General features: G+C 47.9%; 1 protein-coding gene across 2 annotated transcripts in view; it reads right to left on the bottom strand.

Moving 5' to 3' along the window:
• LOC101061256 (cGMP-dependent protein kinase 1) overlaps positions 1–10,788 on the bottom strand; it is a 56,766-nt gene extending 45,978 nt beyond the window's left edge. The window contains exons 1-2 of one of the 2 annotated variants that reach the window (XM_029835262.1): positions 9,983–10,788; positions 3,993–4,159 (exon numbers count right to left, since the gene is read on the bottom strand). In XM_029835262.1, coding sequence (XP_029691122.1) covers positions 3,993–4,159; positions 9,983–10,239 — 424 coding nt within the window. In that variant the 5' untranslated portion in view covers positions 10,240–10,788. Of the gene's footprint in view, positions 1–3,992; positions 4,160–6,885; positions 7,466–9,982 lie in introns of those variants that run through there. The other variant, XM_003963963.3, reaches the window with a different exon arrangement.
• Positions 10,789–12,185: the final 1,397 nt, after the last annotated feature.

Here is a 12,185-nt window from a genome sequence, read left to right as displayed (position 1 = left end):
AGTCGATAAGATGCTGGCAGACTCCAAAGGAGGATATCACAAGATAAAATATTCCATGAAATATGTAAACACAGGCTTCTAAGTGTTTATACTTCCAGCAGCTTCGGCGGCTCAGGCTCCTCCTTCACACAACCATGCTCACCAATCTTGAATAAAGCAGTGAAAACAAAGAAAAAGTGCATTTCTCCATGTCTCTGGAAAAGCAACAAAGCAACAGCTTAATCTCAATCAGTCATTAAAGGAGGCCAAAGCCTCATTTCAGAGTCAGACTTCAGACCCAGAAATCCTTCAGTCTTTACTCGCTACAACTGGTCCCACTGAATAATGGCACTCGGGTCCAATTTGTTTTGTGAAAAACACACACTCCCTTCGGAGTATTCTCCAATCCCCCCACACGCTTAAAAATGGCCTATGGTGCATCAGAGATGGCAGCGAGCAGGAGAAGCCTGTCAAAGAACCGTCAGCGTGTGTGGGGGGAACGCACAAGGCGACTCACGCTGGAACGTCAGCGCGCGCTCGCCCGCTAGCTCGACCTGCAAATTAAACTGGCAAAGACAGACAGGTCTGTCGGCATAAACAGAAGAAAATGCCTCCACTTAACCATCCGGCTCATTTCTTTTCTGCTTCCTGCCTGTTCATCGTGCCAGGAAGACACAATAGGAAAATAAACTATTAAAGTATCAACCCAAAAACATACGTTTATGACGCATGAACACAACACAACATTGTAAAACCCCAAAGCATATTAAACTTCTGTATACCAACATTTAATGGGTCCACCTTGGCCCATTCCACATTGTTGTGGGGGGGGATTTAGAAAAATGAAATCAATTCTCTTGTTATTGGTGTTTCTGGCAGAGCCAAGTTGACTGGAGTTTGGATCATTAATCAATACATAATCGTTAACAAATATTTCCTCGTGCATCAAATGATTCAGCTCCTCTCAGTTTATTATTCCGACCCTGTTGTTTGCGTCAACACGTCTGCCCTGAAGAGATAAAGTTTGTTTTAATTTCTCCTGCTGACTTACAAACTAATCACCTTTTCCTGCAAATTAGGCAAAATTGATTGTGTATCTGTGTGGCTGTTTACTAATCGGAGTGTTAATGCCACTTAATTAGATCATTTAATCTCTACTCTGAAGTTAAGGATTACCGGTAGGCTATTTGACAAGACTTCTCCTCGTAAACAGGTAGGACCGAACACACGTGCACATGAGACGATATTTAACAACGTCTTTGGAGGAAATGGTTTACTTTAGAGAGGTACTTGATGGTAATTGAATGTGATTATGCAAGTTATTATCATCATCCACCACCTGTGCGGGTCTACGGGATGAGCCAATACAAATTTTCCCTATCGTCTCCATGGAAACGGGAGATTTTTTGTCTCATTTGGAATCAGTATATTTTCAGGAGGGCTGGCGTCAATTACAGCTCCAGCGAGTACAACTAAAAGAAAAAAACCGCAAACATTCATTAGAGGAGCGACGGCCAGGCAGGCAGCCTCGTCATGGCTCCGGGTCGGCGCCAGGAAGTGTTCTGATTAGTCAGATTTTGTTAATAATCAGGCGCATCTCCAGCAAAAAAAAAAAAAAAAATCATTTCAAATATCCTCCGATATCAGAAAGTCCGATCGGGGGAAATTAGGAGCAGTAAAATTAGATATTATAGTGGATCTAGGGGCACATTGCCTTGATGCTGTCATTTAATTGCGCCTCGTACGGCCGCAGGCAGGCGTAACGAACCAATGTCAACCCCACCAACAAAGCGTTAAGGATTAGCATGCAAAGGCTCAATGAGAAGTGACTGCTGAGCGCTCACGGCATCAACCATGAAGGCACATCATATGCGTGATGCATTCGTGGTGGTGTCGAACCAGCAGCCATCCTGTCTGTGAAGTCAGAGGAAACGTTAGACATATGGAGCAAGGCACTTGTTCCATGTGCTAACGCAGTTAGCCGCAACAAAGGGACACTATTGAGAACAAAAGCAGAGAAGAAGAGAATGAGGAAGAGAAAGAAAGAGCAAAAATCTTTAGAAAAGTATGTTAAGCCATTAATGAAGACCGTTGCCATGGGTAATAATTAACCATACATTTGATTTTAGTGACATCTGACCGCTGCTCAACTGAAGCCCCTTTTTTCCAATTACACCGCCGCCGTTTCCTCCATCACTGTCAGGAGGGAAATCACAAAGCCCCTTAACAATTATTTCTCTTACAGATTGGTATCATTTGCGCGGCTCTTTTTGCTACGCATGAGGAAGGGCCTATTCATCATGTCAGCGCGACACTTGTTCGTGCCCTGCGACGAGTCACCTCTCGCACAGTCGACTTCTTACAGCGTTTGGAGCCACGTGAAAGGAATCAGTGTCGCCGAGGCTTCAAAAGTTCTCTTTTTACCCTTGTGTACTTAAAACCAGTAAAGCGGCAGCTCCTTTTATTTGTGACACGAGCATTAAGACAAACATGCCGTAAGAGTCTTGACAGAATTCACAGGAGTTTGTCGTAAAAGGAGGTTTTACGTCTAAAACAAGGCAAATATTGGAAGAGACAGCCAGATTTGTTGTTTGGACTGATTTAGTGGTTGTGACACCATTCCCTCCTCCCCCGTCAGTCCGATGAAAGTTACTAATACATATGCGAGCTGTCAAACAACCCACTACCCAAGAAAGGCATGTGCAACGTGCCGTGCTAACGTTTTAGCCAAAGTGCAGCGGCGCGTGGAGGGAGGGGAGGTAAGCAGAGCGATACGAAAAGAATCAAGAGGAAGAGCTTCCTCAATGGCTTCAAGCACAAGAAAGAGAAGCACCATCTCAACACCGAGCACGTGCTAGTCGGGGCTTCGAGCTCTGCTGCGACGTCTGATAAATGCAAATATTCGTCATTTCATTTCTCCATTCTTTCAACAGGGAAAACCGATATTTATCACATGCATCTTGTGTTTAATCACTTTGCAAAGCCTCACTCTGTTCTCAGCATTTGAAAAGGGTTGCACTGATTTCTTTTGAAGGCCCAGTGTTGATCATTTATTAATAGTTTCTATAGAGATATTGTTGCCAGGCAGATGCTGCAAGTGGTAGCAACAACGTATTTATACCCACATCTATTATAATCTAACATAACTCATAAATCAGCAGATTTCTTTGCCAATGAACACGTATTTTGGTGTGAAACCATCCGCTGAGGCGCCATCAATACAAACACAGACAGGCACAGCACGGTCCCCGACAAACGTGCTTATAGATGACATAATTGAAACACTACCGGTGCGTTAATTGATACGGAATTTCCTGTATGGTGAGTGAGTCATCCCATAAAGTGCTTCAGGAATGAACACGGAGAAGATCTGCTTCCTGTCTCAGTCACATTTAAGTCACCTCATAAATGTGACCTTCTTTCTTCTATACACCTTGTTGGAGGTTATGATGGCTTTGCGGGAGCGTACTGGCATCTGTGTTTCTAGATGTTCGTCTTCATTAGCGACCAACGTCAGAGGCCTCCGCTGAGAGAGATTATACCCTATGATGAGCAACTGAGGCAGGTCTCCCTGGGGTCAAATCTACTTTCAGACCTAATGACTCTCCGAGCATTCTAGGACAATATTGCATCTCAAATCATAGAGCACAAGTGCCCTTTACACAAATCCCATCAGCGCCACTGTGAACGGCGTCGTGCTGCTGCACGCCCAGCGCCACGGCAACAATGTTTTTTTTAAAAAATAAAGAAAGAAAGAAATAAAACAGGACCACACGCTGAACCATGATCGCTCTGAGAGGATGGAAAATAAAGGAGGCGGTGCGCACGGCGGGGATGGAGATCACCAAGTGCTGCACTTGGGACTTTTCTTTCGTGGCCCCTCAGAAGCCCCTGTTTGTTGCTGTCTGTTGCCATCCACTTCGTGTTTTCGCTGAAGTTCTGCTTTTGTTTTCTTTCCCTGACTGCTTCCTCTCTTGGTGCTTGATAGGGGTGTGTTTGTGAGCGTGTTCTACCTTCCATGACGTAGACCAGCGAGCCCACGTCGCCTTCCTTGATGATGCAGCTGTCTTTTCCATACTCCACAGGATACATGCAGTCCACAATCTCTTGGATCTGGGACAGCTCCAGGTTCTTCATGAAGTCGTTGTCCAAGATGGCCTCCTTGATCAGATCCTTGGACCTGCAGGACAGGATGAAAGAAAATTAGCATTTCTTTCGTTGAATGCCCTGCATGCCCTGGATAAGACGCAGGAATACATCCTGGACAGGATTCCCTGAAAATGTTGCCTTTTTGCTACACATTAAGACAAGTGACGAGTTTAATCCCAATCTAGCGAACACATGCTAATGTAGCGTCATTGGAAAAGTTTTGAGCCAACAGGTGAAGCAGAGACTCCTCCAAGCAAGCGTCGGCCATGTTGTTTCTCTCAGAGGGAAGCTTCAGGAGACGGGAAAAGATCTGACCTGATTTCTAACAGTGAGCCACTGACGCGGGCCATCAGCGGGCGGAGTCGGAGTCCTATGCGTCTGGTTTTGACTGCAGCAGCTGGATGAATGAGGTTAATAATATGTATCAAGGTTAATTCAACAAGGAACCCCCTGAAGCTCAAATAGCCCATTTAAGAAAATAGACCTCTCCAGATCTGCGTCCTGTCAACAGGACGTCTCTTTGTGCGGGGTGCCCTTTTCATGAGACAGATCACCTGAGGAGCTCAGAACCACCACACACAGAGAGCTTCACCATCAAACCTCCAACATCTGTCATCAACGGAACACCAGCACTCCCTGGAATTCTGTGTTTTGAAACGGTCATATAAATGCCTTTCCGCTGTGTCCCGGGGCGCTGAACCTGTTTAGCTGTGTTCCTCTACGGCCCACTAAAACACCACAGATGGGCTCTCAGAACATTTTCCTTGAGCTGCACAAGTATCTGCACACAGCTGGCCTTGGACTCTGATGGTCCTGATATTTATGGCGCCAAATTACTATTGGAAATCAAAAACTGCTCCCTTAAATAGAGGGATGGACGCCTGTGGGGCATCTCTTATAGTATTTCTGGATGAATTTTCTCCTCTGAAAGGCCACTTGATACGCGTAGCTCTGACTGAAGCATCTTGGCCCTGCTGAGACTTGAAGATGGGCCATTTCCTGTGCACGATCTCCAAAGTTCCCCTTTATCTCTCTGGGGAATACAAAAAAAGACAGATGTCACAAATGAGCCTCAGGTTTCGCGACCAAGCTGAACCGTTTATCGCCAGGATAATTGGAACGGTGCCGCTACGACATTCTGGGTCTTCCTCTGAAAATCAGAAAACTTGATGCTCTGAATAGGACAAGTGCTGCACAATTTTCCATTCCCACAATCCTCCTTGAGATGTTCCTGGAAAGCTGCTACGTTCTGCAGAGTGAGAAGGAAGATCTCAGCTCTCATTAGAGGCGTGAATAGATTTTGCGATTTTAGTAACGATATTTTAAACTGTCGCAGGGTCCCAGAGCTCCGGCTCATTAAACAAACAGGAAATCTGACTGGACCCCATGTTTTGGGCCTCTTCCACGCCAATCAGACCCCCCCAGCTAGAGCCTCTTGAGGACAAACGTTGAGCAACGTCCACTGAGCAGACCCTTGTGAAAACATCTGTCTGCCGCTCCTTTGTGAGGATGATGTATTTGCCTTCATCCACTGGTGAAGTTTGGGACTGAGTGAGTTCGGCCTTCCTTAAAAGGAGAAAATATGCTCTTTTAGAAGGAAAAGAAGGGGAGAGGGGTGGCAGAAAAGTGGGACAGGCTAACGGAAATAAGAGGCCAACGGACGGGGAGTATGTGTTAGGGTCCTGAAGAGGATAAAGCGGATGAGAATGAAATATAAACAAAAAAAGACAACAGAGACTGGAAGCAACAGAGCCACTAAAGGGATGATCCAGCTGAGTTAGGATGGGTTTTTTGTATAAACACCTCCACAGTCAGACTGTAAAGTCCCGTTATTTCGACCCGAGAACGATCAGAAAGCCTTTGGACCCGTTGTCACCTCAACACTTACAGGTTTAAATCCAGAAGTGCCTTCAAGCTGAAGGATAACCGTTTTTATACTTTGATGAAGCACCAAAAATAAAATCAATTCAACTCAAAACTGTGAGGCCACTTTTGGATTGTTTTCCTGTCTCCAGTCTGGGTCTGGCTAAAAGCCTCTTTATGAAATCTCTAAATGGAGGCATCAGGATGGAGACGTGTGCTCTTCTGTCAGTCAGGCCAGCGTCCAGGTTTATATTTACAGGCAGGTAACGCATCAGAAAACAAACATTTCTGCATTTTTCCCACCTACAGACAGTATAGGAGAGTTCTTTCTCCCTGCACGGACCAATAAGTCCCGGTTCTCCCTCATCTCACCTGGAATTCTCTGAGCTGTGGTTGCTATCAGTGCAACAGTGACATCCGGGTCAGACGAGAGCGACCTTTCGCGCTGCACAATATTTTACAGTGGATCGTTTCAGCCGGGGTTCCCTGTTCTGATACCAGCCCGAGCAGACGCAATGTGGAGCGGAGAACTTCCAGCCTGCCTCTGACGGGTACGATCCTCCGTTTTGTGAAGGAACTATTTAATTTTCCCTGGTAATTCTGTCGCCAGGATTAGTGACAGGCTTGTGTCACCGAGGCTGCTGATAATCTTGTCGAAAGACTGACAGTGAGGATAACATCAATTTCAATCCTGTGTGTGCGTGTGCGTGCGTGCGTTTCAGTGGGTGGGTGCGCGCGCGCTACAGGTGCTACTACTGCGCAACACATACTGGAATCTGAGAGGCGACAAAGGTGACAGAACTGACGCTGCAGCGGTGACCAACGCGGAATTAGTCACGAAAAAATAGCTGAATGTTACCCGTCTCGAAGTGGATTATTGATCTGGACACCTACTGTGGACTCTTGGGGTAGAAAGGTAGGGTGACATGGCTGAGATCCTGGATGTCAAAGGCAGTGGGCTCAGCCGAGATTGCCTGTCTCTTCGTCCTCTGCTGCTCCTGCAGCTCCGTCTGCTTGTGGACCTGTTGGGTTGCGGGTTTGATGACGGAGCGGTATTTGTCCAGCTCGTTTTGCAGTCTCTGGATGAGCTCGTCCTTCTGGTCTAGCTCCAGTTCCAGTTCGTCGATCAGCGCGTCCCTCTGGCGCAGCTCCTCAATCTTCTCCTGGAGCGCGTATTGGAGGTCGCGCAAGGTGCCCATTGTCAGCAGCGAAGAGCGACTTCCCGGTAAGTTTAATGAGAGGCGCCCAGTTTGGGATCAATCCACTCTCCTCTACTACACCGCTCACAAACTTTATCAGGCATGGACGTCTTCAGAGGCTCCGGCCCCCTCCTCTTTCCCTGAGGATCCCTCTCGCCTGCGGATGTTGGAAATTCAGGCGGACGTCGGATGCGATTGCCAAGGTGAGCGCGCCTCAACCACCGACACGCAAAGTTTGCTCTCTCTATCACGCTCTTTCTCTCTCCGTCACCGCCTCCCTCCCCCAGCGCTGTGACAACGGAGGACCGTCCTCCCCGGATGCGTCAGGCTCCTCGACCCAGAGAGAGCGCATGGCGAGAAGGGCGCCTACAGGAATCTGTGGCACAGTGCAGCCTGTCACCGGAGAGAGAGGCGCGCACGTCTGACATGAATAATGTGGTGTGGACGCCACTGCTGGAGGAAGCGTGTCAGCGTCCCTCCGTCACAACTCCCTGATAAATAATAAAATCCCAACCAAACCAAAAGCGACGCTTTAACTTAATGCTGTCCTTTAAGAGAATTTAATATTGGAAATAAGTACGATGCGGATGACATCATATAGAGATTAGAAAGTGGAGCCAGTGCTGGGGGCAAAGGATCCTGCACGTTTGTCAAGCAAGCGTTGCTTTACATGTTGGGCATCATGTTTGTGATCATTCTGATGTCCGTGTGTCTAGATTTCTTTATCCCTGCGAGTCATTTTGTGGGTCGTTTGAAGCTCAGTGCGACGCATTTTTGCCCCGAAAGCTCTGGACAACAAGAGAAACCTCAAGACGTGAAGAATTCTAATGGGAAAAGGACCCGCAATTCCTTTGGACGTGTGTGTGTGTGTGTGTGTGTGTGTGTGTGTGTGTGTGTGTGTGTGTGTGTGTGTCCATAAAGCAGACAACTGGAGTAATAAAAGATCACAGCTGCCCTCTTGTGGCGTGTTTGTGTAAAAGCCGGAAATCTGCATTTAAATTAATAAATAATGTTGAGCTTTTCAGACACCAGAAACTGTTAAAATTCTACCACAAGAGTGCACCTGCAGGTGGAAATGTCTGTTCATGTCTGCAGGTGTCAGTAAAATGACCATTCAAACATTAGTTCTTTGTCCCGCGCTCCATCAGAACTCTCTGGAAAAGCGCGACCCTGACCTGTGGAAAACTCCCTCGTCATGTGCTGTTTATTTAGGCTCTGTCAGGTCCAGCGTTACATCCACACCCCCTCTGTCCTGCTGTCCTTCAAAGAACCTCCGCGCTTTAAATTTCACCTTGCTGGCTTTCCAGCTCGTCCCCTTTCCTATGTAGATCAATAGAAACAGGATCAGCTACTCGCTGCTGTAGTAATCTGAGCAGTACAGCCTGGAGGCTGGTGCCATGTTCTGATTCTAATGATGGGAGGGGGGTCACAGTGTCTCTGACCCCCACACTGCAAGTAGAGGCTCTCCTCTGTGTGCCAGAGGCCGAGGGGCCAATTTTCACCCATAATTACAGTGAATAATGATAAAAGTTCCCCCAGAACGAGGCCAGGGTGTCCTGATTACCCTGCGGTGACCGTCTCAAGGCCCCCCCCCCCCCCCCCCCCCGCCTTTTACAGGCTGGCGGCTGCGTAGATCATGATGAACAGCTGTGTTCTGCTCCAGATCTGGACTCCTCCTGCACAGACTAAAGGTGCAAATGACAAGATTGTCCGTATCCGAGAGTTCATTGACTTTGCAGGAAGAGACGTCGTCCATCTTTACATTTATGGGCGCTGCACTGACCAAGTGTCCACAAACACCCCCCCCCCCCCCCCCCCCCCCCCCTTTCTTTTTGTATCTCTGCTACTGACAGACAATTAACCTTTCCACAGGAATCATTCTTTTTCTCCTAATTAATTGTTATCTTAGTTGATATTAACCTCTGTGCTTCACTCTCAGGTAGCCTGGGGGATGGTTTTTCTCTCTTCAGAACTCTGTGTGCTTTAGCGTCTGCGCAGGGGAGCCGGAGTGAAGGTAAAGACTAATCCGTCCACTGTGTGCGCTTTATTAATGCAAATTGAGATTGCAAAAAGTCTAGCCTCCTTAATACAATTAACCTCCAGCAACTCCTGCATCAACTGAGACCACTATGTGTGATGTGTCGTGATGTGACGTCGGAACAAGCGGCAGCACAGCCTGATGGTGTTTAGCAAATATGATCTGGCTCCTAACTTTGTGGCTGGAGAAGGAAGCTGAATTGGAAAACAAAGGAGGCCCAACATGAAATTCACCAAATAAAGGCAAAACGCTAAAAGGAGCAGCTAGAGGTGATGAAGGAAGCATATGGTCAAACAAAGCCTTTTCTAATGGAGTATTAAATATCCTCAGACATGCACTTCGGGTCCTCAGCGTCCAGCTACTAAAAGCCAATAATGCATCGCACTTCCTCCTGTCTGTCTCCTGTGGGACTACCATGATGGATCTGATCAATTAGGAGCCCTTTCAGAAGCTCGCCTTGAAGCTGCGTCATCGGCCCCAAGAATGAAAGTGCTCGCCCATTCATGGGCAAACGTCTCCATCTCCCATTAAAGAAAAAACAGTGGGGCGGGCGAAGGGGGGCGAGGTAAAGGACCGAAAACAGACGTTGGAACAGTGATCGGCGAACTGTGCGTCTTAAAGTTGCCATCAACACATGTATAATCGTTTTAAATCCCATGTTTACGGAGCGCCTTCAAACACAACACGAACAAACAGGGCGCACAGATCTGAAACGAGGGCATCGACGTGCCGACGCCCTCCGAAAGAGTCTTACCAGTCGGACTTGGCATATTTCCGAAAGGTTTGCCGCGACAGGTCCTGGTGCGTCTGCGGCTCCGCGGAGATGCCCTGCGCCCTGCGGGTCCTCGGTCCGATAAGTTGCGCGCTGGGCAGAACAGACTGACATTTGTGCAATTTTCTCTTCAGTTCCTGGATCTCGTCCTCCCTGTCCGCCAGACGCCTCTCCAAGTCTCGTATCCTCTCCTCTTTAAGCAGCAGGATCTTGGCGAAGTCTTCGTCCAGGTCGCTCATGTCGAATTCGGCGTTAAACTTTTCCCGATTATTCCGCGTCGTGCGCCGGAAAAAAAAACCCCAACCCAACCCCGGTCAACTCCCGGCACTCGCGGGGGTCGTGAAACAAATCTCTAGACGCTTGGAACGATGATGCTCCGTTGCTGCCCACTTGTTTGGTTCGGGAGAAACCAGCGGAGCTCTGGAGTGAGCCAGCTGAACGCCTGATGAAGCAGCGCCACGCTTCAGTCCTCCGAGCCTCCGGGGAGCTGCTGATGATCCTTCATTGAGAAACTAATTACAGCGGCTCCTTCTCTCCGCGGACGCAGAGAGGCCGTCAAAGCGGACACTTAAGAGCTGACAAAACTCCTGCAACACTGCGAACGCACCACAGAGGCAGCCCAATGCTGCTGCCGCTGTCAAATATTTGTTTACTATGCGTGCGCAATGCGCGCTGAGCGCATGTTTAACACCCACATCACCTTCACGACCTGCAGCCTTTTGCAAAAAAACAAAACAAAACTATTGTCCCGCATTGGCCCAGAGTTCACTGGACAGTGGAGCCATTCAGTGGAGTAAGCACACATTACAAAAGGTATAAAACGCACCTTTGTGCTGAGATTCTGCTGCCTTAGTTGCGCCTTTTGTGCATTTGTTTATACTCTACGCGTATTTTTGGACTGAAGTCAGCCAACATAAACCAGACTATTGCTGTGGATTATTAAGTTACGTCCATCTAAAGTTAGATAAAGTGGACCTGTGTGAGGTTTTAACCCATCAAACCGCAGCATTTGCCCGCTTCTGCAGTGATTTTAATCACTTCCGTGTGAGCCGGAGAGAGTTCTGTAATAGATCAGGCCTGCAATATTAGTCATTTATATGCATCATTTGTCATTCCACCAGCTAAATCTGTTTCAACCCAATGGATTCAGTGAAGGGGGAAGAGGAAAAGGGAGCTCATGGGCACAAGGGGGGTGTTTCATTAAAATTCAGGGTTAAAAATAGAGTGTGTAGAGTTTAGTTCTGCTGGTGTACTGCAACATAACTCGCCCGTGTCTCCTGCATGTCTGCTTTTTCCCTCCCCTCACTAAAGATGAATGCTTGTTGCTACAGAACACGGCTGTGAGTTTTATTAAGCCTTGTTTGACATTTTCTGTTTCACTTGTTTTTTATATAATCTGTGGGTCCTTGAATGCAACAAAGGTGAATGTAGCTAGCCGTCACACTTGTGCTAACCAGTTTAACTCGTATTCAGGGCTTCCCATTGTGATGCACGTTGCTCCATCTTTCTTTTCCTCTTTGCTGTGTGAGTGTGCAATCACTCCCCATCTTTGAATGGAATCAAAGGCAAGGTGAGTGCCGGCGTCGTGCTGTTATCAATGTGGAATACAGTGATTGCTGAATTATGTATGCGGCAGACGCCACGTCCATTGTGACGGCAGTAAATTGAGTGCCACCTTCAGCGACCCCGCGGCCACGGCCACAAAGAATATGGCTGCTCTCAGCAGCGCCGGTGGGATCGTCCTCAAGAAAAGGGCCTCCTGCGAAAAAGATCGGATCAATCACTTCGCATTGGGATGAGTTTGATCGTCGTGAAAGGAGCACAATCAATGGCTGCTATCAGCGAACACGCGCACTTATGACGTCACGGTTATTTGAGCATCGCCGGCCTAAAAGGTGAGTTGCACTCGGGGTTTTTTTCCCTGTATTTACACAGGCTGAATAATGCGCCGCAGCCAGCGCGCGTTGTCACGGGTCATCTGCTTCGGATGAGGATAATGGATGCCGAGTTAACCTGGTGGTGCCTGGAGACGGCCGATCGCGGGCGCCGTCGAACTCAGAAGTGCTGAGGCGAGTGGACAAAGAGCTCCAGCAGTGTTTCCTAAGTGTCTCCGGCCACGGAGCGGTGCCCTCTCCTTCGCCTTCTGGGACGGATCATCTTACGGAAGGAAGGAGGGCAGACATTA

This window comes from Takifugu rubripes, chromosome 4, assembly GCF_901000725.2.
Source record: "Takifugu rubripes chromosome 4, fTakRub1.2, whole genome shotgun sequence".
Lineage (NCBI taxonomy): Eukaryota > Metazoa > Chordata > Actinopteri > Tetraodontiformes > Tetraodontidae > Takifugu > Takifugu rubripes.
Note: the sequence above shows the minus strand (reverse complement) of the source record. Positions and strands in the feature narration are given on the sequence as shown.